This window comes from Sarcophilus harrisii, chromosome 2 (assembly GCF_902635505.1).
Source record: "Sarcophilus harrisii chromosome 2, mSarHar1.11, whole genome shotgun sequence".
Taxonomy (NCBI): domain Eukaryota; kingdom Metazoa; phylum Chordata; class Mammalia; order Dasyuromorphia; family Dasyuridae; genus Sarcophilus; species Sarcophilus harrisii.
In genome coordinates, this window is record NC_045427.1 from 447,311,498 (window position 1) to 447,339,143 (window position 27,646).

A 27,646-nucleotide genomic window follows, 5' to 3' on the forward strand; every position below is an offset into this window, starting at 1 on the left:
AGTGCCTATCTTTTGCTTTTCTTTAAATCCTAAGGATTGGCACAGTGCCTGAAACTTTTAATAGGTATTTAATAAATGTTCAATGACAAGTATTTGCAAAAATTAATATAAATTCCCATTTTACAGATGAGGAGATAAAGCTGATTTGTACTAAATCATATGGGTAGTATAAATCAGTCAGAAATGAATTTAGATTTGGATTTCAAATATAATGTTACTTCCACTGTTTCCTGTCACAAAAATTTTCATCTGTATGGATTATTAGTTAATTAAGAAGTAAGGTTCTTAATTCTGTTTTATAGAAGAGAAAATTGAGGCTGAAAGCAGTAAAGTTATTTGCTCATAGCCACAAAGCTACTTTCAGACCTAAGATTTAAATCAACACCCTTTGACTCTAAGTCCAGAATTATTCTCTCTATATTAGTTTGGATAAAATTAGCTGATGTGTGTTCCCCCATGTGGAGCCTGACATGTTTCAGGATTATGGTATATCACAGTTATAATACATCAGTAATTCATTAACAATCTGACTGCAGGTAACTGATTGATGTGATAAACAGTTTATGTAAGCCCTTGAAATAGCACAAATAAAATAGAATTCACTATTTATCTCAGCTAAGTATTTAAAATAACATTCATTTTCTAGAGGGCTTTTGAAAAAGAGCTAGATCTTCTAATTTCCAGGTTCTTCAGCTATAATACTTAAAATATCTACCTTATAATACTATTATAGGAATCTAAGTTATTATATAACCATGGCTATATGATGACATTTGTTTTTTATTGTAGTAATTTTATTTATTTTTAATATACATTGCTTTATGAATCATATTGGGAAAGAACAATCAGAGCAAAAAGGGGAAACTTACGAGATTAAAAAAAAACAGAAAAAAGAAGTCAACATAGCATGTGTTGATTTGTATTCAGTCTCGTTTCTTTTTCTGCATGCAGGTAGCATATTCTGTCGAAAGTCTATTGGAATTGCCTTGGATCAGTGAACCACTGAGAAGAACCAAGACTTTTATAATTGATCATCACACATTTTTGTTTTATTGTGTACAATGTATTCCTGGTTCTGCTTATTTCCCTCAGCATTAGTTCATGTAAATCTTCCCAGGCCTTTCTATAATCAGCTTGTTCATCATTTTTTTTTTTTTTTTTTTTTTGCTGAGGCAACTGGGATTAAATGACTTGCCCAGGGTCACACAGATAGGAAGTGTCTGAAGTCACATTTGAACTCAGATCCTCCTCACTTCAGGGCTGGTTTTCTATTCACTGCGCCACCTAGCTGTCTCTTGTTCATTTTTTTAAAAAACAATATTCCATTACCTTCATATACCACAACTTGTTCAGCCATTCCCCAACTGATGGGCATCTATTAATTTTCCAATTCTTTGCTATCACAAATAGAGCTGACTTTTAAATATTATTTTTAAAAATTATTCTGAAACTACTAAGGAAATCTTGTACCAGATTCTGATGCGACAAATGAAACCCCAGGGTTTAATCTAGATCACTATTTAACTCTTAGATTCAACTCAAACCCTCAGGAATCATTTACCTCCTCATCTTGGTGTCTTTCTGAAAAAAGATACAAAGAAACCAAAAAACAAAAACAAAACCTTTTTAAAACTTTCTCTTGATCATACCTTAAGATTATTTCTTTACCAACAATGTATTGGTAAATGTCCAGATCAGCTCCAACATAATTCTTTTGGGAAGGTGAATGACTTACAGATCTTATTTTAGACTTTGATTCTTGTGGAGGAGGGGAAATAATTTCTATGAAAAATAGCAAATGGCTACTTAAATCGTATCTGGAGTTTTATATATGATTCTGTACACCACATTTTGGTACATATCAAGAAGTTAGATTATGTTGAAGGAAGGTAATCAGGACAAAGAGAGGACTTTTTGAAGTAACTGGGGATATTTTTCCTAGCAAAGAAAATAATTATGGAGGACAGGTAGCTATTGACAAGCTACCTATTTGAATGAAATTTGAAATTTGGTTATTTTACAGAAGAGGGATTAGACTGATTCTGCTTGGCCTCAGAGGACAAAACTAAAGGCAGTGTTTGGAAGCTTAAAGAGAAGCAGATTTAGCTTCTGTATAGGGAAAAACTTCCAAATAATTAGAGTCTCAAGGAAGATATAAATTCTTTATCACAGGAGGTCTGCAAATGAAGGTTCACTATTTATTAGAGATATTGTACATTAGACTCCTGTTCAGGTAAGGGTTGGAGTAGTTGATCTCACAGATCTTTTTTACAACTTTGAGATACTGTGATCCTATCTGTGAGTTTGTGAACTACATGATATGAATCAATAGTGTGGCTTGACATTCAAAAAAGATTAGATTGCATTAGGAACTCTTATTCCTATTTGTAGACATGGACTTCAAAATTTAGAAAGAATACTGAAAAGCTGTAACAGAACCAGAATTAAGTAACCAAGAAAGAGAGGACATAAGAAGTAAGGCATGTCCGGAATGGCTGCTAAAATCATAGATTTGTAGAGAAGAAAAAAGAGATGAGGAAATATGGTCATGCACATGGCAGAATCTGGATACAAAATCTAGATTTTTTAATACAATATAAGAAATTAGGGACACTTATCTTGGAAGTGAGAAAACTCAGAGGGATCATAATAACTATTTTTGGTCACCTGAAGAGCTATCATGAGAAAGAATAATTGGACTTATTTTGATTGGTCTCAGAAGGCATAGCAAGAAGCAGTGAAATGAAACTGCACAGAAGCCAGTTTTGACTTGGAAGAATTTCATAGGATATCAGAGAGGTTCCTGTCTTTAAAAGTATGTAAGCAGAAGCTGAATGATCATCATGAGCAAAGAGCAATCATACTTTAGATAGGGGTTCTTTTAAAGTATAATTCTATGACTCTGAATCTCCAAGGTTTTTTCTAAATCTGAGAATCTGTTTTACGATTCCATTTCTGATTCTTATCCCACTACTCAAAGAAGCAATCCCAAACTTCCTGTTCTCAAAGCTCTCTTACCTCCCACAAACACACTCTACTTAGAACACTGAGGCTGTTCTCTGAGCTCACTTTTTTCTCATTCTTTTAACCTCAAAATCCCTTGGCGTTGTCAGCTCCTTTTCTCTAGCTTCTGTTGATGAAGTAGTTCTAGTGTCTCAAGACCAACCTTTTTATGTGTGTCATGGATTCCACCTCTTCTCTTGTTCTCCAGCATATTGCTCCTAAACATCTTTGCTTCTTCTCTAACCTTCAATCTTTCCCTATGTACTATATATGATCTTCCCTTCTGCTTTCAGACATGCTCAACATCCCTCCCCCCCATTCTTCAGTAGATCTTTCTTTTTTTTCAGGGTCTGGAAGTCAATATTTCTCCATGCTTCTACAAACTACTAAAAAAAGTTGAATATACTCATCACCTCCATTTTTTTCTTCTCACTCTTTTACCTTTTACAGTCTGTATTATGTCCAACCTCATTACTTTGAAGTTGTTCTCTCCAAAGTTACCAAGTTATTAATCACCAAATCTATTAATCTTTTATCAGTTATCATCATTCTTTACTTGTCTGGTGTATTTGAAACTGACTTCTCTTGCCTCCAGAAGATGGCCTTTTTTTTTTTTTTTTTGGGGGGACGGGACTTAAAAGACACATTCCTTTCCTGGTTTTTCCCCAACTATGGGAATATCCCAAGGCTCCAGTTCTCTTTTCTTGTGTTTCCCATGCCTGAAATACACTCTTCCTTTATTTCTATCTCTAAGAATCCCTCTCCTTGACTTACATGAACTGATGCTGAGTGAAATAAGCAGAACCAGGAGGTCATTATATACTTCAATACCATATGATGATCAATTCTGATGGACGTGGCTCTCTTTAACAATGAGATGAACCAAATCAGTTCCATTTGTTCAATTATAAATAGAACCAGCTACACCCAGCGAAGGAACTCTAGGAAATGAGTGTGAACCACTACATAGCATTTCCAATCCCTCTATTTTGGTCCACCTGCATTTTTGATTTCCTTCTCAGGTTAAGTGTACATTATTTCAAAGTCTGATCCTTCTTGTGCAACAAGAAGGATCCAACTGTATGGATATGTATACATATATTGTATTTAACATATACTTTAACATATTTAACATGTATTGGTTTACCTGCCATCTGGGGGAGGGGGTGGAGGAAGGAGGGGAAAAATTGGGATAAAAGATTTTGCAAGGGTCAATGCTGAAAAATTACCCATGCATATATTTTGTAAATAAAAAGCTATAATAAAAAATTAAAAAAAAAAGAATCCCTCTCCTCCTTCAAAACGCAGCCCAAACACCACCTTCTATACAATGCCTTTCCTGCCTCTTCAATGCCTAATGCCCTTTTCATTATCTTATAGTTATTTTATATATATATCAATGTGTGGATATTATTTTCCCCAATAGAATTTAAGCTCTTTGAGAACAGGGATTGAGTGTTTTTTGATCTATGTATCCCCTTTCCTAGATAATACTTGGTATACAGTGGATGCTTAATAAATGCCTGCTGGTCAAGTAATTCCCTAATATAGTTGATGGTGTCTTTAATTAGTAATAAGATAATTAAACCCTTTCTAAGGGTTCTCTATATGGAATTGTTTTACAAGCTCTCACTGACTTTCCTAATTTCATCTTCTGTAAAAGAAAACTAATCAACACTGTAGATTTAGCCTGTTAGTCCTAGCCACGCCCAGCCTTCAGTGCTATTCTCTATGGAAGAGGGGAAGAAACAGCTAAGGTAGGGAACATTATCAGTTTCATGTTTTCAAAGTCAGAAAGAGAGAGAGAGCATAGCTCTATACTAGGATGGAGCCCAGCAGCACATGTTTTTAAATATTCATAAGGACTGGAAATGCATCCCTCCTTTCGTTTTCTCTGCCATCTGCTTTTGTTTCTTGTCTTTTCATTCTTATGCCACAGCTGCAAATGAAAACAACCACACAATAATGTAAGTTAAATTGAAAAAAAAAAATGTTTTAAATAAAAAGTCAAAAGGACCTAGAACAGAAAAACTACCTTTCCCTGAACTTGTGACCAGGTTGATTTTGCATGGTACAGTAAAAAGATCACTATATAAGTCAAATAGACTTAGAAGATGAGGGTTTTAACATTAGTTCTGCCTTTTATTACCTGTGTGACCTTAGTCAAATCATTTAATTCCTTAAGGACTCAGTTTTCTCATATGTAAAACTAGGAAGAGGAATGGGTTGGAGTAAATGATTTTTGAAGTCTCTTTAAGTGATTGAAATCCTATTAAATCTAAGAATCAAATAGAGGTTGAGTAAAAATCTTTATACCTTCAAGCTAAATGACTACCCAAATCCCTTCAACTTTAAAAAGATACCTATAGCATAAGATGATCAATTCTGATGGACATAGTTCTTTCCAACAATGAGATGATTCAGAATAGTTCCAATAATCTTGTGATAAAGAGAGGCATCTATACCCAGAGGGAGAACTATGAGAACTGAGTGTGGATCACAACATAGCATTTTTACTCTTCCTGTTGCTATTTGCTTGCATTTTTTTCTTCTCAGTTTTTTTTTTTCTTTCTTGATTCAATTTTTTCTTGTACAGCAAGATAACTGTATACGCATGTATACATATATTGGATTTAACATATATTTATGCATATTTTACATGTACTGGATTACCTGCTATCTAGGAGAGGAAGTAGGGGAAATTTTGGAACACAAGGTTTTGCAAGGATCAATGTTGAAAAATCCTGTATTTTGTAAATAAAAAGCTTTAATTAAAAAAAAAAAAAAAAAAAAAAGGAAAAAAATATATCCCTCCCCCCCCAAAAGATACTTGTAATCTTTTACATAGGTTCTAAGAGACTGGACCTGGAAGATGTGGGTTCAAATTCTGCTGCTTACTATGTGACTGGCTATCAATTATTTTTAACTTTCAAATGGAATTATTCATACTCATCCTCAATGGGTTTCATAAGAAAAACACTTTAAAAATATAAGACTACCTTAGAAATGAGTATTATTGCTATTATATCTTCACTTAGCAAACAATTATTAAAGGTTGATTATACTATTATTATGGTAGTGACTGGAGTCAGGAAAACTTGAGTTTTATCCTGGCCTCAGATAGTTAGTTAAATTGTAATCTGTAATCCCTGGGCAATTTAACCCTGTTTGCCTCATTTTCTTCATATGTAAAAGGAGCTGGTGAAGGAAATTAAAACAAACAAACAAACAAACAAACACTCCAGTATCTTTGCCAAGATCACAAATGAATCATGAAGAGCTGGACAGGGCTGAAAAACAACAACAAAATTAGGCTATAATGTTATGTATGGTGGAGACACAAAAATAGGGGGAAAAAAAGGAAAAAAGAAAAAAAAAACACTCACCAAAAAACTCAAAGGAGTATAATCCAATAGAGAGAGACATAGATAAATACATCGTGAATAAAAACATGAGATTTTTATAAAAGGAAACTGAAGTTCTGATGAGACAGAAATCATGTCTCACCGGAGAGAAGGGAAAAGAAAGATAAAGAAAAGCTGCTTAGAAGTATCATTTGAACTAGATTTTGAAGGATAAGTAGAAGGGAAAGTATAAAGCACTGCACACTCAAAATCTAATTAAATTCAAGTAAATATAATTAACACTTATCAAGCACCTATTTGCTAGAGTGCTAGGGAAATAAAAAGTAAAATATATTTCCCACCTTCATGAAGCTTACTGTTAGATTCTCCAATTCATATAGTAATTTTAAAATAAACTTATATTTTTCTAGTTCTTGGAAACTGCAAAATTATTTCATCATACCCATCTGTATAAGAAGACTATAAGCTTCTTGAGAGGAAGAGCTGTTGTTTCTTTTCCTTTTCTTTGTATCCTAGATGCCTGGTTCAGTGCCTAGCACACAGTAGGTCCTTAATGTATGCCTTCTGACCATTATCTGAATTCTAAAAGATCTTTTCTACGAGCTTAAGGGACTTACCCATAGTTAGATGACTAGTAAATGTCCATTTTAAGGAGGAGAAGGCTGTGTGTCTGTTTTTGTGGAGGTAATTATAAATCTCCAAGTGACCATAATGTCCTCTCCATATTCACAAATCAGGGAAGAATTCAAAGATTAATTTAAGAAGCATTTAGGGAAAAGCCATTTGGCCTAAATTGATTTACTACAACAATCACAATCTGCTATTACTAGGCTAATTAAAGCTCCCTCAGCTAATCTGTTGTTGTTTGTTAATGTGCAATGGGAGTCTTGCCAGGAATTGATTTTGAGGACAACTCAATGATCCTATAGCTTTTAACCTCCTATCAGTACTGTTAGGTAAGTAGTGCAAGGATTTTATCCCCATTTTACAGAGGAAAAAACTGAAGCTCAAGAGGGATTTTTCCAGGACCATGAAGACAGAATAAAAAACTTATCTTAGAATTCAATCCTTTGACTTGAAGATCAATACAGTTACAATTTTTTAGTTAAAAACAAAATATGAAACTAACAAATCACATAAAAATATAAACACCATAGTGGGGCATCTATTCACCTTAGTTGTGTTCTTTGCCCAGGGAAGGTCAAAATCAGCCCACTGATAGGAGGCTCTAAATTTGGAATCAGAAAGCCTGGGCTCTTATCTAAGCTCCATTACTAGCTTTCTCTGTAACATCACTCAGACAACACTCCCTCTTTCTCATTAAAACTTACTTTTCCCCTACTACAAGCTGAAGGTGTTAGACTAATGATTTCTAAGATCCCTTCCAGTTTTAATTCCCCTCCCTCAACCCTTTCCTTCCTTCCTTCCTAAGTCTGTGATCCGAGCGGATGTTAGCTTAGTCTACACTTATGCCTGCCCACAGTGGGATCTGGATTTAGCCCCTTTTAACAGATCTTTTCCAGGAAGGCAATGGCAAGCTAATCTTCTAAGCAATATAAGAACCTCTTGTGGCCCTCATGGTTGTTCTGAAAACCACTACCAGCATGTACCTGAGAGAGTGACTGGTGGTGGCCTCCTTCATGTGTTAATTACACATTCGAAGTCTATTATGCATAGAAAGGGCACCTGCTGACAGTGAAAATGAGTAGCATCTGCCCTTCCTGTGCTGTGAGTAAATTGAAGGTTCATTTCTACAGGAGATAATAGTTTTCAGATTCCCGTCCTTATATCCCCTACATGGGGATATAGTTAACATTTAAATCATCTGCAGAGGAACCAGGCTTCTCTTCGCATTTACATGTTTCAGGCTCCTGGCACTTCACTTTAAAATGTGAGTTATCCCCAAAAGCTCCTAACTTTACAGCTCTACAAAGGCTTCACGAAAAAAAAATGTAGTTAAAAAACCACCATAGACAATATGAGAAACTTACTCTAGATTAAATTTCATGGCTTTTGTAGATGTCAACAGTGATTAGTAGAAGATAATCATATTAAACCCATATTTAGAATATCTGTTTCTCTCCATAGTTTTTAATTTCAGCATTCTTATCTCATCAGATTTCTAAGTGGAGAAAGATTTCCCATAGATTTATACCAACTTCTTAGTCAAATGTCAAAAAATTCATTCCCAAAGACAAAGTATCACAAATATAACAATAGTCATCTAGTCTAGCCCTATGAAATAAATAGATCTTAAGCTAAGTTGATGCCTATTAACTGGGGAATGGTAAGCAAATTGTGGTATGGGGTTAATGAAATATTACTGTGCTTTAGGAGAAGATACACATGAAAAATCATATAAGGGAAGAATTCTACAAATAATGTACAGTGAAGTTCATCAAATCACTCAGTAAGCATTGATTAAGCAGTTTCTATGTGCCAGACATTCTATCACCTGTTTGGGAGAATAGAAAAGGCTCAAAGTGGGGTTTGAGCAGAATTTTGAAAGAAAATCAGGGAAGTCAAGAGGGAGAGGTGAATATGGAGAGCATTCTAGCAATGGTAGACAGGAGCAAAATGTTATGGAGTTGGGGGTGAAATATCATGAGCAAGAAGGCCAGCATACCTGCAGGGATCATAGTCTACATAGGGCGAAGTAAAGCTAGTTAGTCCATAAATTTTTATTAATGGCCTGCTATGTGCTAGGCACTATGCTAAATGCTGCAGATACAAAAAAGAGGTAAGAGTGTCCCTATCTTCAAAGACTTCACAAGGTAATGAGGGATAATAAGAAAACAACCATGTACAATCCAGCTAGAAAACAACTCCACTAGAATTAAGTGGAGTTGGCAAAGTCTTCTTGTAGAACATGAGATTTTAGTTGGGCTTTAAAAGAAGCCAGGAGGTAGGGATTGGGGAGGGTCATACCAGGTATGAGAGATCACCAGAGAAAAGAAGCATAGTCCAAAGATGGAAGATCTTATTCATGGAACAGCTTGGAAGCCAGTATCACTGAATCAAAGAATACACATTGGGTTGTAAGATTAAGAAGATCGGCAAGGTAGAAGGGCGAAGTTATAAAGAACCTAAATGCCAAACAGAGGATGTTATATTGCTCCTCTAGACAATCATTTTGAGAGCTAAATGAAGGATTGGATTGGAATGGAGAGAGACCTGAGAAGGGAGACCTAAAAGGAGGCTATTACAATAGTCCTGATGTGGCAGTATGCATAAAGTGAAAGATAATTGAAAAAGTAGGAAGGTGCCAGAGTGTGAAGAATTTTAAAAGCAAACAGAATGAGAAAACAAAATATGTATAATCTCAACAATATAAAGAACAAAAACAAAACACAAAAAACTAAATGCTGTATAATTTAATTATCAAACTTGGACCAGGAGAAGAAATGAGAAAATGTACTTCTCTCTTCTTTGTAAAAGTGGAGGACAAAGAGTGTAGAACACTGATTATTCTATGAGATTCAGATGATGTAATGATTTTGCTGAACTGTATTTTTTACCTTCCTCTCCTGTTTCTTTATTTATTCTTTATTACAAGGAATGGTTCTTTGGATTAGCAAGTGGGAAAATTTGGGAACGAATTTGATGTAAAAACAAATGATATGAAAAATATCCTTTTAAAAGAGAAAACCAAAACCAATTCTCAAAGCATAAAATATGACATTTGAAAGGTCTATTAGCTGAAAGCCTTCAATTGTGTCTAAGCCTCAGTTTTGTTACATGCAACATAGATCACATTAGGATAATAATACCTGACAAAAGTACCTTCCATAGTTGTCATAAGGAGCAGTTAACGATCTGTAAAAATGCTATTTAAACTTTAAAGTAGTATACAAATATAATCTATTATTTGAATACCTCAAAATACAACTGGCCAAATGTCCAAAAGGTTCCTTCATAAAAATGGTGAATGAATTACTATCTTCCACATACATTCATCTGAATTGGTTATCTAGTCCATAATTTTCCAAGCAGCAGTATATTAAACTCTTGATATCTGAGGTTCTTGTTTTCTAATATTTTATGGGGTTTTTTTGTTTTTTTTTTTAATTTCTCCTAGGGTCCTTCTTCTCTCACCCGTGGTATATATCTTTCTTTCTTATCCCATAGTTCTTTAGCCTCCTTTAAAGAATTTCTTTCATAAAAATTTAGAGTATTTTACCTAAGCAATATAATTTGTATTGACAAACACTGATATACCCTAAAGTGACTGGGATTCTTAACTGTTCTTCTAAAGGAATGATTATGATGACTGAGAAGAGGACAGAGAAAAAAGGATTAAAAGTATTTGTTTCTTGACAAATTGGGTTTAATCTTTATCTTATGGTGAAATATAAAGATAATTCTTGAGAAAAGACTTTAATTGGTATCCTGAGAGAATTAAAAAGAGGGTTGTGCTTCTACAATTGAGGCCAACCTTTGTGGTGATGGCTAAAGATGACTGTGATCTGTTGTAAATAATATGTATGTATCATAAATAATAATGCATGTCTTTGTTTAAGTTTTAAATAGTTTAAAACTTCACTAAAAAAAGATAATAGGAACAAGATGGACTTGTTTTTAGCAATTCTGAGAATAAGCTGATTTAGAGTTCACAAGCTGTTTTGAAGTTCCCATCAATAAGGCCTGAACAACTCTGAAGAAGAGATAGAAGAATGAACCACCCTTTGAATTTTCTTTCTCTAATTCTGTACAACTCTGTATTATATGTAATATTATTTCCTCTGATACAATATTAGCTCCTTGAGAACAGGGCCTATTTCTTTTTGTCACCTAGTATAATATCTGGCATGGAGGTAGTTAATAAATACTTGCTGATTGAAAAAAAAAAAGAAAGAGATCTTGACAATGCATGAATTCACTTTAAAATATCACCAACAACTGGTTCTCTGCCAGTGAAAGGGAGCTTTATTCCCTATATTTATGAGCACTAATTGACTCTACAATCTATTCTCTATATAACTGTCTGAACATTTTAATGCACTGCTGGAACTATTTCACTCTACTTAAAACTGCTTACTGAATAAAGTAGAAATTCCTGGGTCTGGTATTCAGGATCTTCTGCAATCTGGCTCCAAACTACCGGTCCAGTCTCACATAATTTTGCTTCGTTAAGTTTTCTACTTTCCAGCCAAAATGAACTGCTCATGGATCCCATTCTTCTCCTGCCTTCTTCTATATCCATGCATTTGTTCATGGTGACTCCCCTGCTTAGAACAAATCCTTCCCTGCAGCTTTGTCTAGAGGAGCCCATCTGTTCTTTCAAGATCCAATTTAGCTATCAAGTATTTAATCCCAGTCTACTTGATGTCAAAATTATTCATGTTCTTGTTCTTCCTTTGCTACTTTATGGCAAGACTTTTTGTATCCCAGTGCCAAATTCAGAGCTTTGCACACAGAAGGTAGTTAATTCATGTTTGTAAGATGAATATCTATTGAATGGGGAGTTCAATCTATATTAGTCAAAGTGCAATTATGGCCTTCCAAATAATTAAAGGCTTTAAAAACTATTCTTTTTAGCTATTTAATAGGGCTTTGTTTCATAGACTCTGCTGCCTAAATATTGTGAAAAATAACTATCTTTAAATTGAGTTTTACCTGAAAAACATTTGGCCTTGCTTAATCAAAAAGAAAATATTTGTAATACAAAAATTAGATGGATACTCCAGATCACTCTCTTCCAATAAATAAAAGGAGAAACACACTGCTTCTTAATCTCATAGACAGAAAGAGTGCAAACATGAATACCCAATGAACTAAAAAAATGGATCTACATTTTTAAAAAGTGACAATTTATGTTAATTTAATTAATGCACAAGTGTAAATTCAGAGAAACAAGTTGGAAGCAGTTCCTTGATTTATAAAACCCAAATATATCTGCCATCATACTGTCTAACCCTACCACGTATGAGACACCACATTGGTTTTATTATACCACTCCTTTAGGTAGAGACTGCACTCCTAAAATAAAAACTGGAAAATTTGTGTAATCTATGTGTAAACTGAAAAATAGCCACAAAAATTTACTCCAACATTTGAAAAGAGCTGTGATTTCTTCAATTTGGGTACCCTTTTCACAGATCTTAAAACCCTACATGCAGCATTGAGAAAGAAAAAAAAAAGATTTTCTTCGGAGACCAGATGTTTTGTGAAGAACTTCTGTACACTGATTATTCTTGGGCCACAGCCTCATAGGGGCATGGAATGCTTGAAGACTTTCAATTCCAACTCTCAAATGCCAGTGGAGGACAAACTCTAGTTAGTTCCATCCATGATCAAAAACAAGTAAAACCTCAGATGGTGATGGGGAGCACATGCCACCTTACCAGCAGTAGTCTAACAGATGTGGGGGCAAAACTGGGATGTAAACATGTTGCCAGAACATCGGGTAGAGCATAGCGGCAGACCCATGGATACAGGCAGTTAACTGTAAAAAAAACATATATATACATCATGAGATCAAAAGGAGATCACAGACTGAATGATACAAAATTCAAATAGGAAAAAAAGTTTAAAAATCTTCACAGAATTATCTTGAACGAATCACTGGGGACAAACTGTTTTATAACTGTAACATGCAATTTTTAAAAAAAAAAAACTTGTTTTACTGTTTATAATATTCTTAGCAACAATAATAGCTGTTTTAGTATTGTGCTTTAAACTTTGCAAAACCCTCCTTATAAACTACTTTATTTGATCCTTAGAGCAATACTGAGAACTAGATACTATAGGAGAGTAGTGATTCTACTACTAATAAAGCTATTAATTTTATATCATTGTTCATATTGTGCTAAAATGATAGATAGATAATAATAACACTTCAAAAGATCTATGATTCCATTAATGAGGGTACTTCTTCCATTGCTATAGATTCGACTTCCTTCATGTCTTAGTGGATAGTTTCATAAGACCCCCACACCTGGCGGCCAACTCTTCAGCAATGAGCTTCTTCAACTCAGCTAATTCTGTTAGCCTTTGGGTAAAATAACTTGCAGTTCATCATTAGCCTATTATTTAGAATCTTCTTAGTTTCACAGGGCCTGCCAGGGCCTACGGTGCTCTGAACAGCCTTTGTGAGAACCTAGGGTTTCCTCCATAACTTGATGAAACATTAGAAGGTTTTAATGGAGCAATTCAATAAAATAGATCACATTTCTGTAGAATTTTATAAAGAATTATACTTCTACATACTATACTATATTATAAAGAAAATACTTCAAAAAGTATTTGTGAAATAGTTTTACAATCATCATTTGTGTTTCAGCAAAGAAATAAAGATATGTTTACTAAAAACAACACTTGCATGGGTAGTGCAGTGGATAGAGCACCAGCCCTTAAGTGAGAAGGACCTGAGTTCAAATTTGACCTCAGACACTGGGGGCAAGTCATTTAACCCCAATTGCCTCAGCTAAATAAAAAAAAAAAAAGAACAACACATCCAGATTGCTAAAAGAATAAAGCAGAACTAAAAGTACATACATATGTTATACACACACATTAGATTACTTGACCAAAATGAAAATAAATCATATGTAATAAAGAAGTAATTAGCAGAATTTCTCATCAAATAAAATATCAATAGCAAGCATTTTTATAGCACTTTATTGCTTAGAAAAGTTTCCTTCACAACAGATCTGGATGGCCATTTGTCAGGTATGTTTAGTGAAGTCTATTTTGGGGACATATGTTAAACTAACTGCTAGATGAAGTCCCTTTCAACTCTCAAATTTTAAGATTCTGTGATTCTGAGATGGGTAATAAGAGCATGATGATTCCCATTACATGGATGAATATATTAAATAAGATTTGAAACTAGATAATTGCAAAAAAATACTTAGCAAACTACCTTGCACATAGTTAGCCCTACATAAATGTTATTATTATTGCTGTTATTAATATACTCTGAAGACTCTGTGCTTCAAGTCACTGCATAAGCAATAGGTGAATCTGGAATATAAATCAATTCTCCTGATTCTAAATCTCCTTAAAGAGACTAAGTCTTTCAAAAATACAAAATACCTAAGCTATCAGAACACCAAAATGAAAATTTAAGTAATCTAATATCAGTAATGGAAACTGAACTAGCTTTAAACGAACAACTAATGGTGATAGTAGAGAAACCCACTGATCCTGATGGATTTATAGAAGAATTATTAACTTTAAAAAAATTGCACACCATAAAATTTTCTTAAAAGTCAAGGGAAAAAAGCACTGTATCGAGCTCTCTTTAGAAACTATGGAACTTTATAAGATTTCTCTTTAAAAATTAGGGAAGGAAAAGCAAAGAAAGAAAACTTCAGACTAATAAAATTTTAAAAATAAAATTATGATAAAAGACCATAGCCATGTATTCTCCTCCTCCCCCAAATCACTTATTTAATCAATTAATATTAACTAACATAATTTTTAAAATAGCATTCTACCACAGAAGGATGGTAAAATATTAAAAATATAACCAATGTAATCCATCAGATTTAAAACAAAAACATGCCAAACCACATAATTCTCAACAGATATGGAAAAAGTCTTTAACAAATTAAAGAAATAAGGTATGTATATCGAGTTGGCAGTAATAGGAGCATGAGGATAGTGGGTGTCAGCGGTGGGATAAGAATAGTGATATTGATAGGTAATCTTAAATATAATTCCTAGAAATTAAAAAAAAATGTTTTACAAGAAATGATGATGTCGCTATAAAGAGCCAAAACAAATAGGAAGCCTGTGAATTCATCTTAATCAACAATTAAACATCAACAAATCATTAAGACCCAAATGTGTGCAGAATACTGACCTGATTCCTGGAGTTTAGATGAGAGAGAGGGAGATAGCAAAAATGGATTAAAGAAATTAGGAAAAATTACTGGATTTGAAAGCAGAAGACTTAGTACTTGAATCCTGACTGCTGCTTGCTGACTGGGCAAATTTGCACCAGTCACTATCTATCTCCAAACCTATGTTTCTTCATTTGCAAAATGAAGAACATAATATTTCACGAGACTGTTGCAAAGAAGGTACTCTGGAATTCACAAACCCTAGTCAGTGAGAAATAGTGAGACAAGATTACTGAACTTGGAGTCAATGAGGTCTCACTTGAACTGATCCTCACCATCTCACTCCTGGACTACTGCAATAACTTTCTAAATGATCTTTCCCCTAATTTAATCCATCTTTCACTCATTCACCAAAAGGATTTTTCTAAAATATAATTCTGCTTTTGTCACTGGCCTCTCTTACTTAATGAATTCCAGTAGCATCCTCTTCCTTCTAGAATCAAATATAAATTGCTGTTTGAATGAATGAAAAAGTATTTGATAATAACTTACTATGTGCAAAGTACTATTTAAGTGTTGGGAATGAAAAAAAGCAAGATAGTAAGATAGTCCCTGCTCTCATATTTAATTGGGGAGACTGTGTGTTTGAGAGTGTGTGTGTGTGTGTGTGTGTGTGAGTGTGCATGCACGGTTTCAGTTGCAAACTGAATATAGGAACAGCCCCATGGCATTTCTAAGGGATAGCACCAAAACAGATATCAATGTACCTTTTAAGTGTTATTTCCACTGATAAAACCATATCCATTTCTGATGTTGAAGCATTTGACAATGCAAATTACCACAGTAATGAGGACTGTCTTATCTTGATCTTCAATAGCTATGGCAAGGGCTATCACACCTGAAGAAGCAGTCACCAGATTATATTTGCACAAAGTTTATTTCCTTAGACGATGGATACGAGTCTTGGTGACAAACAGGACCAGTGGTTTATCAGCAAAAGGAGTTGGTGCTGTTCCTAGAGCTCAGTGTCTTGGATTATTTCCAATAGGATCTGAGGGGAGGTAGTCGTTAAGGTGGATTGATTCACCTGCCACATGCCGCCGCCTGGCTCTCCTGGAGGGCTCTTTGCTGCTTGGGCTGGGCTAACTCATCTGCCCTATGAGTAACAAGGTAAAGTCCTTCACATCCCTGTCACTTCCTCCCTTTCCAGACTTGCTACACTTCACTTATTCCACTCTGAACCAGAGGTCTCAAGCTTGAGCATGCTCCCACAAAACTTCTGAGACTAAACCATATTAAAATGGAGTTAGGAAATGCTTGACAAAAAAAAAAACAAAATAAAATACAACATAGATAATATTAACTTGGGGTCTTCTAAGCATACGTGGCCCACAGAAACCTATTTTTATCTGAGGTTGATGCCACTGCTCTATACTGGCATCTTGTTCCTCCTCCCCCATACTGTCATATCTCCCAGTTCTGTAGACTTGCCCTGGCTGCGCTGTATGCCCCCGACCCTCCAGCTCATGCTCTCCTGGCTTCCTTAGGCACTCAGCTCAAATCCTACTTCCTGTTTTTCCAGTTTCTCCCTCTCTATTTGCCCTGCCCTTGCTAGTACCCTTCCCTCCAAGATACCCTTCCATTTACACTGCATCTTCTGGGTATGCAGTTATCTCTCTGTTATTTCTCTCATTACAATGTCAGTTCCTCAACAGTAGACACCATATTTTTGCCTTCCTTTGAATCCTTTTATTGCTTTAGGTACTTAATAAATATTAACTAACTGAACGAGATAGTAGGTAGATCATTCAAGTTTACTAAGCTCCATCATTTGTAAAGTTAGGTAATAACAGACCCTGCTTCAAAGGGTAGTAGTGAAGAGAGTGTTATAGGCTTACAGGTCATTAATATTCTGTTTTGCCCTGGTAAATATTACCAAGCTGAAAAATCTTTGAGTATAATCCTAGAGACAGACAGGTTTTGTGTATCTGTTGTCCAAGATACAGTCTGGCTAAGGGCTGAGATTAGTATCCCCAAGAAAACAGCAATGAAGTGATGAATTGTTTCAGCCACAATAATACATGATGTTGCTTTCTAAGGTTTGGAAGGGCCTAGAGTTAACCTTGGTAGAAGGTATATCCACGCTGATGAGGTCATGAAGTTTTAAACTACTGAAGTTATTGTTATTAAGGTAATGTGTTAATATTAAATAAGATGAATATAACTCTTAACCTAATGGAAGTCACAATCTGGTAGGAGAAATGCATTCAAGCATTAACTAGAATTTAAAAAATTTTAAATTAGTATCTGATGAATGGATTATATTAAATAAACAGTCTTTTGTTTTCTAAAATGTCACACTTCTAGAATGTCAGTTAATATGACAGTGACCACAATTTCTTTGTGACAAAAGAAAATAAAAACTCTAGATCAAAATCAACTGTAGCTACTTTGGAGAGCTGGACAGGGAAGGACAAATGCCAAACTGTTTGTTTTCTTATATTTCTCTAGTTTCTGAGTAGTCTGGTCTCAAGAGAACTTTGATTCTTTTGGAAGCTGTTAACTAGCATTTTGCTGTCAGAAGGACATTTACGTAAAGTATGACAGCCAAGCCAAGCCCCAGCTAAAGGCATCCCAAAGGTTAGTTAAACAAGGACAGCTTTCAGCTATATTTTCTGCTGCTGTTTCTCAGTTTTGAAAGCTGCTTGTCAAGACCAGGCCTTTTGGTATGTTCTTCCCTGATGCTTCACAGTTACCATGCTGCAAATCAGGTATACCTGACAGTCAGAACTTCTTTTAAAAAAGTATTCCCACAATTTTGCAGAAATGTTTTACAATTTACAAAGGGTTTTCTACTCTCTTAGAGAAGAAAGAAGTGGTCCATGTCATTTGTTCCATTTTTCCAAATAAGAAAACTGAGACAATGAGAAGGGAAATGATGATATTAAATTAGCAAGAGGCAACCAATATCTAGATTCTTGTCAGAGAAGGATCAGTCTTCTACTATGGAGAACTATGGCCAACAGGTAGGTGTTATCCAAAGACAGATTATAGCTCCCTGAAATCAAAGAGTGGCTTAGTGAATCAAGAGATGTGGAGTTGAATCCTGATTGAAATTTAGCTATATGACCCTGGATTTAAACTCTCTAAGCCTCAGTTTCTTAATCTATGAAATGAAGATAAAAACATCTACATTATCAGGATTGTAAGGAAGAAAATTCTTTTGTAAACTTTAATGTGCTAGGAATTTGAGTTATTAACATCATAAAGAAAAAAAGTTCTAATAATACTTTCCCAAATTAGAAGCCACAGGAAGGTGTACCCTGGTGGTTTTCAAGTGGAAGTCCTATGACTATTGTTGTATTGTTGTAAAAAGAATTAAGATTTCAGGTAGAAAACTGTTCACATTACCAAATGCAGAGTCTTTCAAACACCCTGAGTTCTTTCACCTCTTCAAATCTCATGACCTCCTTCTCTACTCTATATCTAGGTCACACACAAGAGTAAAATCTTAGATCTTGAATTCCATTACCATGATCAAAATTTTTCATTCTTCTATTATCTCATCCATTACCAATCTCAACCTTACAGTTAATCAATTCAACTCCACAGTGTCCTATTCTGGAATTTCTCTACCTTGGTCCTTTATCTAATCTCATGATCTCATTCCTAACCAAACCTCAGTCCTAAATTATTCCCATCATCTGACTTCCTACATCCAATGGGTTGCCTTATCATTACTGTTTTGACATTTCTCACATCCACATTCACTACCTTAAGTCAGACCCTCATTAACTCTCACTTGGATTACTGCCTCAAGTCTCCCCATTCCAATTCAGCTTCCAAATACTTGCCAATGATTTTCTTTAAGAGAGAATCAGAGTATATTGTTACCCCAACCAGAAAACTTCAACCACTTCTCATTGTTTATAGAGTAAAGTATAAACTCCTATTTGGCTCTTAAAGTACTTTATAACATATGTTTCCAGGTTCACTGTACATTACGTCCCTGCTATCATTCTACAACTCAACCAAACTACCCTTCTGTCTGCTCTTCACACAATGGATCTCTTGGTATTGCCTCTCTTATGTCTCCAGGATCTCTCACTCACTTTAAAACACTACATAAGCACTGTCTCTTACATAAAGCCTTAACTGATCCTTCCAATTACTAGTGTCTCCCTCTCTAATTTGTATTCAACTGCTTCACATTTATTTTGTATTTACTCTGTATCTGTTTATATATGTACATATACTCTATAGCCAAAAGCCACAGAAATAGGAGTAGTGCCCTCCAACCCAATCCTAGACCTTCTTTCATCCTTCCCTTAAGCCATAATGAAGAATACATCAGTGAAGATGGAGCACTGATACACGTCCTTACCTCCTCAGTGACCAAAGATATTAAAGATCCAGAAAAGAAGGTCCTCTTATCCAAAGACCTTGACAATAACCAATGGTTTGACTTCAGAAACAAATCCGGTTTAAAATCAATAAGAATATCGCTGAAGATTATGCACTATCTTATGTGCAGTACCTAAAGACCTAGTGGATATTCCATCTGCTTTGTAGCTGAAGTGTCCCCATATGAGCTATCTCTTTCATTAGAATTAGAGTTGCTTCAGAGATGGTACTATTTTGCTTTTTCCTATGTATTCTTATTGTTTAGCACATTGTTTTCCACACAGTACAGGTTTAATAAATGCTTTTTCACTCATTCATTCACTAATTCATTCATTCATGTCAGCTCTCTTGATATGCAAGCTCCCTAGGAGTACAAATTGTTGAGGTTTCTTTCTACCTTCACACACCTTTAAGGACTACCACAATTACTGACATACATTAGAGGCTTAAATGCTAGTTGGTTGATTGATAAGTAATAAATGCTAATTCACTGAATGGTGGACAACAACCTTGAAAGGGGGATAATATACCCATTTTATATACAAGGAAACTGAATTTGACAGTGGGTAAGTGACTTGCCTAGAGTGACATAGTTATTAAGTGCAGCCCTCTATATGAACTCGTTAATAAAAGGGATAACTATCTCACAGGGATGAATGGAAGATTAAATTAGAGAATGAATGAGAAATAGTTTTGTAAAGTACTAAAAAAAATATTATTATGAAATACTTTATTATTATACAACCTTTTAGATCCCTAAAGATTCTTGACTTCAAATTTTTATTTTGCAGATAAGGACACTAAAGATCAGAGATATAAAGATTTTCTCATGATTATATGGCAAATGACAGAGCTGACACCTGAACTCAAATCCTTGTGATTTCAAATCTGGTGTTTTCTACTATACCCAACTGTTTCCCCAAAATCTGTGAAAATGTCCAACCAAAGTAAATGAGACTTCTTAAATTAATCTCAGCTTGAGTCATTTCCTAGGGATTAATGTCAAGGAAAAAGGCATCTAGGATTTTCTTCATAGGAAGAATTTGGGTCTAATCCTCTGAAAATTCTCTATATTGTGATAATTTTGTCAAACTTTTAAAATATTTCAGGTAAAAAATAGCAGTTGCTAATTTGAACCCATCAATTTGACTTGAAGGAGAATGATCTTTTTTTTTTCTTTCACTGTACTGAAATTTATAGAGCACATCCTTAGTCCAATATCCAAAAATGATTGGATAGATTTCAATGTCTTCTACTCCTAGAAACTACCTGCTTCAACTAGAATTCTCTTTCCCTCTTCACTCTTGCTTACTCTGCCATCTTCTGACCACAATAGCCTTCCTTATCCAATTTTCAGCCTGAAGAAATCTTTCCTATCTTCATTACTCTGAGACTGAACTGTCTTATGTGTAAAACAGTGACTTGCAGAAGTCACCTTTTAGTACTAGGGTACAAGTCAAATAACATAAAGCATTTTGTAAACCTATTGTATCTCACAAAAACAATTATTGTATCATGTCATAAACATCGTATTTCTTGGGAAGAAAGAATGGTAAATCATTATTAATAATAATAATAAACTACATAAACATAATCCATTACAGAGATCTAGATTTAATAGAAATAATTGCTTTCTTCCTTAAGCTGACTTCCTTTTTAACATTGCAATTTCCAATCACATGGGTATGAAATGCAGGTACCACCTTTGGCTTTTTGCTCTCCCTCACCCTTCAAATCAATCAGTGACCCACCCTTGCTGATAGTACCTCTATAACATCCCTCTTAGCATTCCATGTTCACCCTATCCACATGACTATAACTCTAGTTCAGACTTAAATCACCCTTCTCCTTATCTACCACAATGGCCTCTGAATAGGTCTGCTCTTAACCTTCTGAACTCCATCTTCCACATGGCTGACAAATTGATTTTTCCAAGGCAGAAACATGATCATGTCATTCATTACTTAAAAATTTCAGAAGCTTTCCATTATCTCTAGGTTAATATACAAAATCCTTGCCTGGCAAATTAAGACTTTACAAAGTGACTCCATGCTACCTTTATAAGCTTATTGTCCCCTACATATATCATTCCACCTTCTGTCTCCTTGCCTTTGCACTAGATTTTTCTCATGTCTGGAAGGCCTTCCTCACCTCTACCTTCAAGAGTCCATAGCTATCTTCGAAGATCATAAGCTCAGGTATTGCTTTTGACATATGGGGTTTCTTTGTTCCTTTCTCCCTTCTTAATATTCCTCTGATTTCAGTTTTACTGCTCTTTCCTGAAGATTCCTCTCCTCTCCAAAAAGATTAATTTTCTTATTTCTCTGAATATTCTGCTTCTCAGTCATCTAACCATGCTGACTAGGTATCCTACTAGTTATATCCATGAACAATTCTGGTCTATCTTTCTTTGAAATATAAAAACCAACAATGCTTGAGAGAACAAAAAGTTCGTTTTATTTATTTGTATACTTCTTTGATACTATATACTTTGATACTTCACTGGGTCTATTATTCTTTCCGACCTAGAATCTAGATCACAACTTAACCATGTCTTCTCATCATGAGTGACTCCTGTCCATTCTGTGCCAAAAATCCCCCCCAGAGGGTCCAACTCAATATATTGGAGCTTTTCTTCTAAATCTTTTGATATTGTCAGGATATCTGTGGTACATGTGGGCAACTGACCAGTGAACTCTCATTCTTGTTAGATGGCTGGCCATTTTTTTTGGGAGATCACACTCCTCAAGGATGGCATCCAATATGCTGCTTTTCTTACAGAACATCTTGTTGGAAATGTACTGTTGCCTACAGATTCTTTCACGTACCCCTCTGCTTGTTGGGTGACTCCCAACTTTAATTCTTTGGAGATAGTGGTATACCAGGACTAGGAGCAATATAGCATCACACGATGAATACTAATGTTTAAAAACTGGGCCTCTGTTTCTAGAAGAAGTTGGGGGTCATTAAAAATACCATGCAGTTTCTCAAAGGCAACTGAGCTTATGCTTCTCCTGTTCAGTTCTGGGCCCAGTTCATTGTCCATTCACAGTGCCTGTTCAAGATATATGTATTGATGGGCCAACTCTATACAACCCATATAAAAAAAAATACATAAGACTAAATATAGCCTTAGAATTCACTGCTTGGTAAGTTTCCAGTTACAAGGTCTTGGCTTCCCCTGAGCACAGTTTGAAATAAAATAATGCAGCTTGTTCTTACGGCTGGAACATACAGAGCAGAGTGTGCAGGCAAGGATGCTCTGGCATGGATCCAATGTTTCAAACCTGTCTGAAACTGTCACTCTTGTCTCTGCTTGAAGGGCTGCAAATAGGCAAGCTGCAAGATGGATGTGGGATTTGTCAAGTGCTATCATCCCAGAAAGCTAGAAATACTTTACAAATGTTACTCTATCACCTTTGATACCCAGACTGTAAATGTAAATATCATTCCCATTTTACAGAAGAGAAATGAGGCACAGGCTTATTTTACAGAATTGACAATTGGATCAAAGTTTGAAAAGGGACTTCTTTGATATTCTGGAACCTCCAAATGAGGAAAGATTACTTGGAACCTTGTCATTTGAGAATTTGTTGAAAGAACTGAGTATCTTTGGTCAAAAGGGCACAAAGGATTCAAGAGCAAGTGGAAAGATGGTCACTTTCCCAGTCATACAACTATACTGACTAGTTTCTTTACTCATTTATGTCATCTTATCTCAATTGTGCCCTTACAGTAGCAAGGTATTTGTTTTTCTCTTCCCCAAATGATTTAACTTCCTCAGGAGCAAAACAACAACTATTATGAACTATTTTTTCATTTTCCAAAGCCTCCCAACGGGATACTTCCCACTTTTTACTCAGCAGAGGATTTTACCTCATACTTTACAGGGAAAATAATAAAAATAATAATGTCATATAAAAATAGCAAGATTTACAAAAACACTTGCATTGTCTGTTTTGATTCTTACAACAATTCTAAATGCTATTATTATTATTATTCTCATTTTATAGAAGACAAAACTGAGGCTCACTGATTAAGTGATATGCTCAGGTTCACCTAATTAGGTGTCTGAGGTAAGGTTTAAATACACGTCTTCCTGATTTGCAGACTGACACTGACCATTACCCCATACTGTCTCTCCTAATAAGTGGATCTACTCTTCTTTCCTGATCACAAATCCATTGACACCATCCCCTTTCTCCTCCTCTCTAAATGAAAGAGAGCTCTTCTTTTCAACAAAGCCAACCTCTCTATTTTGGCCATAAAACCATCCTCTCAGGCAACTTATGCTCACAATTTTATGCTCCTCTTCTCTAATTTTCAATCTTTCCCTATCTTCTGGTTCTTTTTCTACTGTTTACAGACATTCTTGGGTCTGCCGCGGTCTTAAAAATAATATCCTTTTAAATTTAACATGCACTAAGCTCATTTGTTCTATGTCCCTTCATGCTTTCACACACAGACTCCTACAGAAAAAAGTCTACTATTTCTTTTTTCAACTTCTTTTTACATTTGCCTTCTTAACTTCTATGAGTGAGAGCCCAAATTCATTGAACTACAACTGCTCTGAGGTTAATGAAAACCTCTTACGGGTTAAATCTAGTGGCCTTTTCTCCATCCTCAACCTTTATAACCTCTCTGAAATATCTGATATCGTTAATTAATTCTTCCTCCTGGATATACTCTTTTACTATATTTTTTGTGATATCTGCCCTCCCTTTACTCTCTAGCTACTACTGTTCAAGCATTATCCATTGCCCCTTAATATGTGGGTGTACTCTTGGATTCTATCCTGAATCCTCTTGCCTTCTCTGTCTACTCTTTTGGTTGGTGGCTTCATTATGGGTTCAACTCCTATGAAAATGACATATATATCTAATTGTACTTTCTCAAGTTCCAGACTTGCATTATTAATGACTTAGAGGCCGCTTATAATTAGATGCCCCAAAGGCATCTCTAAATCAGCATGTTCAAAATAGAACTCATCTTTCCCCAAAATTCTTTTCTCTTCTTAATTTCCCTATTTCTGCTGAGGACATCATCATCTTTCCAATCACCTATATTGACAACCTAGAAGTCATATTCAATTTTTCTCTCTCCACACAACCCATATCCAATTAGACCACCAAGTCTTTTCAACCTTTAGCATCTGTCCCTTTCTCTCAATTCCACAACCACCATCTCAATCACTTCTCAATCAGGTTACTACAATAGACTTTGTTTCCCTGCCTTAAAGTTCTTCCCATTCTAATTCATCCTTTAAATGGCTACTAAATGTATATTCTTAAAACACAGGGATGATCAGGTCATATCTCTGCTCAAGAAGTCCTACTATCTCCCAATAGCCTGTAGGTCAAAATACAAATTGCTCTAATTGACAATGAAAGAATCTTAAAAATTGACTTTAGCCTACTTACCTTTCAAGACATAGTGCACATTATACTTCATGAACTCTACATGCCAACCAAAACAGCTTTCTAGCATTTCTCATATATGGAATACTGTCTTCTGTCTCTTATGTCTTTATGTCTTTCTTATGCTGTCCCACATGCTTAGAATGTATTCTCTCTTTACTTCCCTTTCACAAAATCCCTACATTTATATTAAGGCTCAATTAAAGTGCCACCTCCTCTATGTTCCCTATAGCTTATTCCAATTCCCCACAATTGTTGGTGTACTCCTTTCCTCTTTCTTCTCCCTAGATATTACTGCAGATAAATTTTATCTATTCTTATCTTTGTTCATATTATCCATCAATGTCCTCCCCTCTCTATCTTCCTCCACTGCCTTAAGGGAAGGCAATACTTTGCTTTGGAAGACTTAAGTTCACAGCACAGTGCCTAACACATATGTGGCACAAGACTAAATGAATAAAAGGAAAAGCTAGTGACTTTTCCAAGGTCATAAATCTCATACCCAGGTCACATTGCTCCTCTGATAATTCGCCATCATATATATTCCTTTAACTTTCAATACATTTTAAGGGTGAAAATTTGGGTCATGTGATTTAGTTTAGAATTGAAAAATTTAAATAATATTTTAAATAAATAGTGAATGACTGCTTAGTTTATTTAGAATATTAGATTCTGAAGGAGACACTAATATTAGACAGAATATTCTTCTCATAAAGCATATAGTAGAGTAAGGAAATAAGACAACTACACAAAACCCATATTACACCATAGTTGAATCCTTTCATTTAATAGATAAGAAAAATGAGGCAAAGAGAGGGGAAGTAATTTCCTCATAGTTGGATTATAATTTAAACCTAAGTCTCAAGACTCTTAGGTCATTTTTACTATACTATGATATTGCTGCTCAGACATTTTAGACATTTTAGGCTCTTTGTGAGCATTTTTTGGGTTTTCTTAGCAAAGATATTAGGGTGATTTGCTACTTCCTTCTTTAACTCATTTTACAGATGAGGGGAAGTGGCAAAAAGGGTTAAATGACTTGCCCACACAGCTAATAAATGTCTGAGACTAGATTCAAACAGAAGACTTCCTAACTTCAGGTGCAGTTCTCTATCCACTGCTCCACCGAGATGTCTGATTTTTCCACAAAGATTTTCTACTATAAATATACGCCATTTTCTGCAATCATGCCCTGATCTCAAAAACTTTCAACAGTCTTTACTATCTCTAGAATGAATTCTAATATTAGCATTCAAGGGATGTTATAATATTGCTGACTTTCCAATCTTATCTAATACTATTCCCTTTCAAATTCTCTAGCTTCAAGTCAAATTAGACTAAAACACTTACTTCTCACAATTATCTTACTTTTGTCCATCTTTTTGCCTATACTTATAGCATGTTTCATGCCTTAGAAAGGTATGCTTTTTGCATCATCCTCTACTTATTGAAGCCACTGTTCTCCTTCAAAGCCAAATTCAGATGTTACTTCATCTTTTAGCTTTCCCAAGTAATAACAGCTTCCTCCTCAAGTTTTTAATAGTATTTTATGTAGATCCTACTTTGCATGCATTTATCTTACTCTTATTTATGGTTACATGTGACAATTTTATGTGCCTATCTGCTTATTAATTTATAAGCTTCTCAAAAACAATATTTATATCACATCTTCCTATGTTTTCAATAGTAAGATAGGACCCTGTACACATAGATACTTGCTGAATGGAAAAAACATTTTGGCAGTAGTGCAGAATGGAATTGAGCAGGGGAAAGAAAGAAGTGATCCAGTGGAAGGACCCTAAATTTAATCAGAAGACTAAATCTACTGTTTATTACCAGTATAATCATAACCAAGTCATTTCTCCTCTCTGGACCTTGTTTTCCTCCTCTGTAAAATGAGGTCAGACTAGAAGACTTATCTTTTTCAACTTTAAATCCTATGGGTGCTACAGAGGTGATGAGAGTGATGAAGTTCCATAACAAAGTTCCGTGCAGTTACATGATAATTTGTGTCTTGGCAATCGAGGGGCAGACCAGAGGCCACACATGTCAGGAAACATGACATATGAAAAAGAACATTTTTTTGTGAAAATCTTTTGATGTATTTATAATAAAACAGGAAAGAACAAGAATCAGTTAAGTATTTCTTATTTATCATCCATAAGAGAAAATAATCAATACACAGTGAGAACAAACAGAACAAAAATATGCATTTTTAATGCAACACCCCCCCCCACCACTATTTTTTTGTTATTGACAACTAAATCTTGAAATGCAAAACACTACACATAGATGAAAAGTGCACAAGGGAAAGATTCTGTATTGATGTGTTATTGTTTCTAAGGATGGCAGCACTCTGGATGACTTCCGTGGCTTTTATCTTTCAGGTACTTGATGGATCCTAAGAAGCATTAATTTCCCATCTTATCAAACAAAATTGAGAAAAATGCTGTGGACTGCGTTAATACTGGCTACATCTGGATTCACCAAGAGAAGGTCACCAGAAGATCTCAAACTAAAGTACTCTTTATACATTATTTTTTTCTTTCCCAATACTAAAAGTGAGTTAAAATGGGCTCCATTAATATGGAGTAAATGTTGGTAATATGGGGATACAAAAGGCAACAACAGCTAGACTTTTTAATTTTAAAATAATAGGGTCCCACAA

General features: G+C 35.0%; 1 protein-coding gene across 1 annotated transcript in view; it reads right to left on the minus strand.

Annotated features, from left to right (window-relative positions):
* Window positions 1-27,646, minus strand: part of DENND1A (DENN domain containing 1A) — a 645,990-nt gene that overhangs the window by 298,324 nt on the left and 320,020 nt on the right. Inside the window, 1 exon segment of the mRNA XM_031954278.1 lies at window positions 12,713-12,813. Coding sequence (XP_031810138.1) covers window positions 12,713-12,813 — 101 coding nt within the window.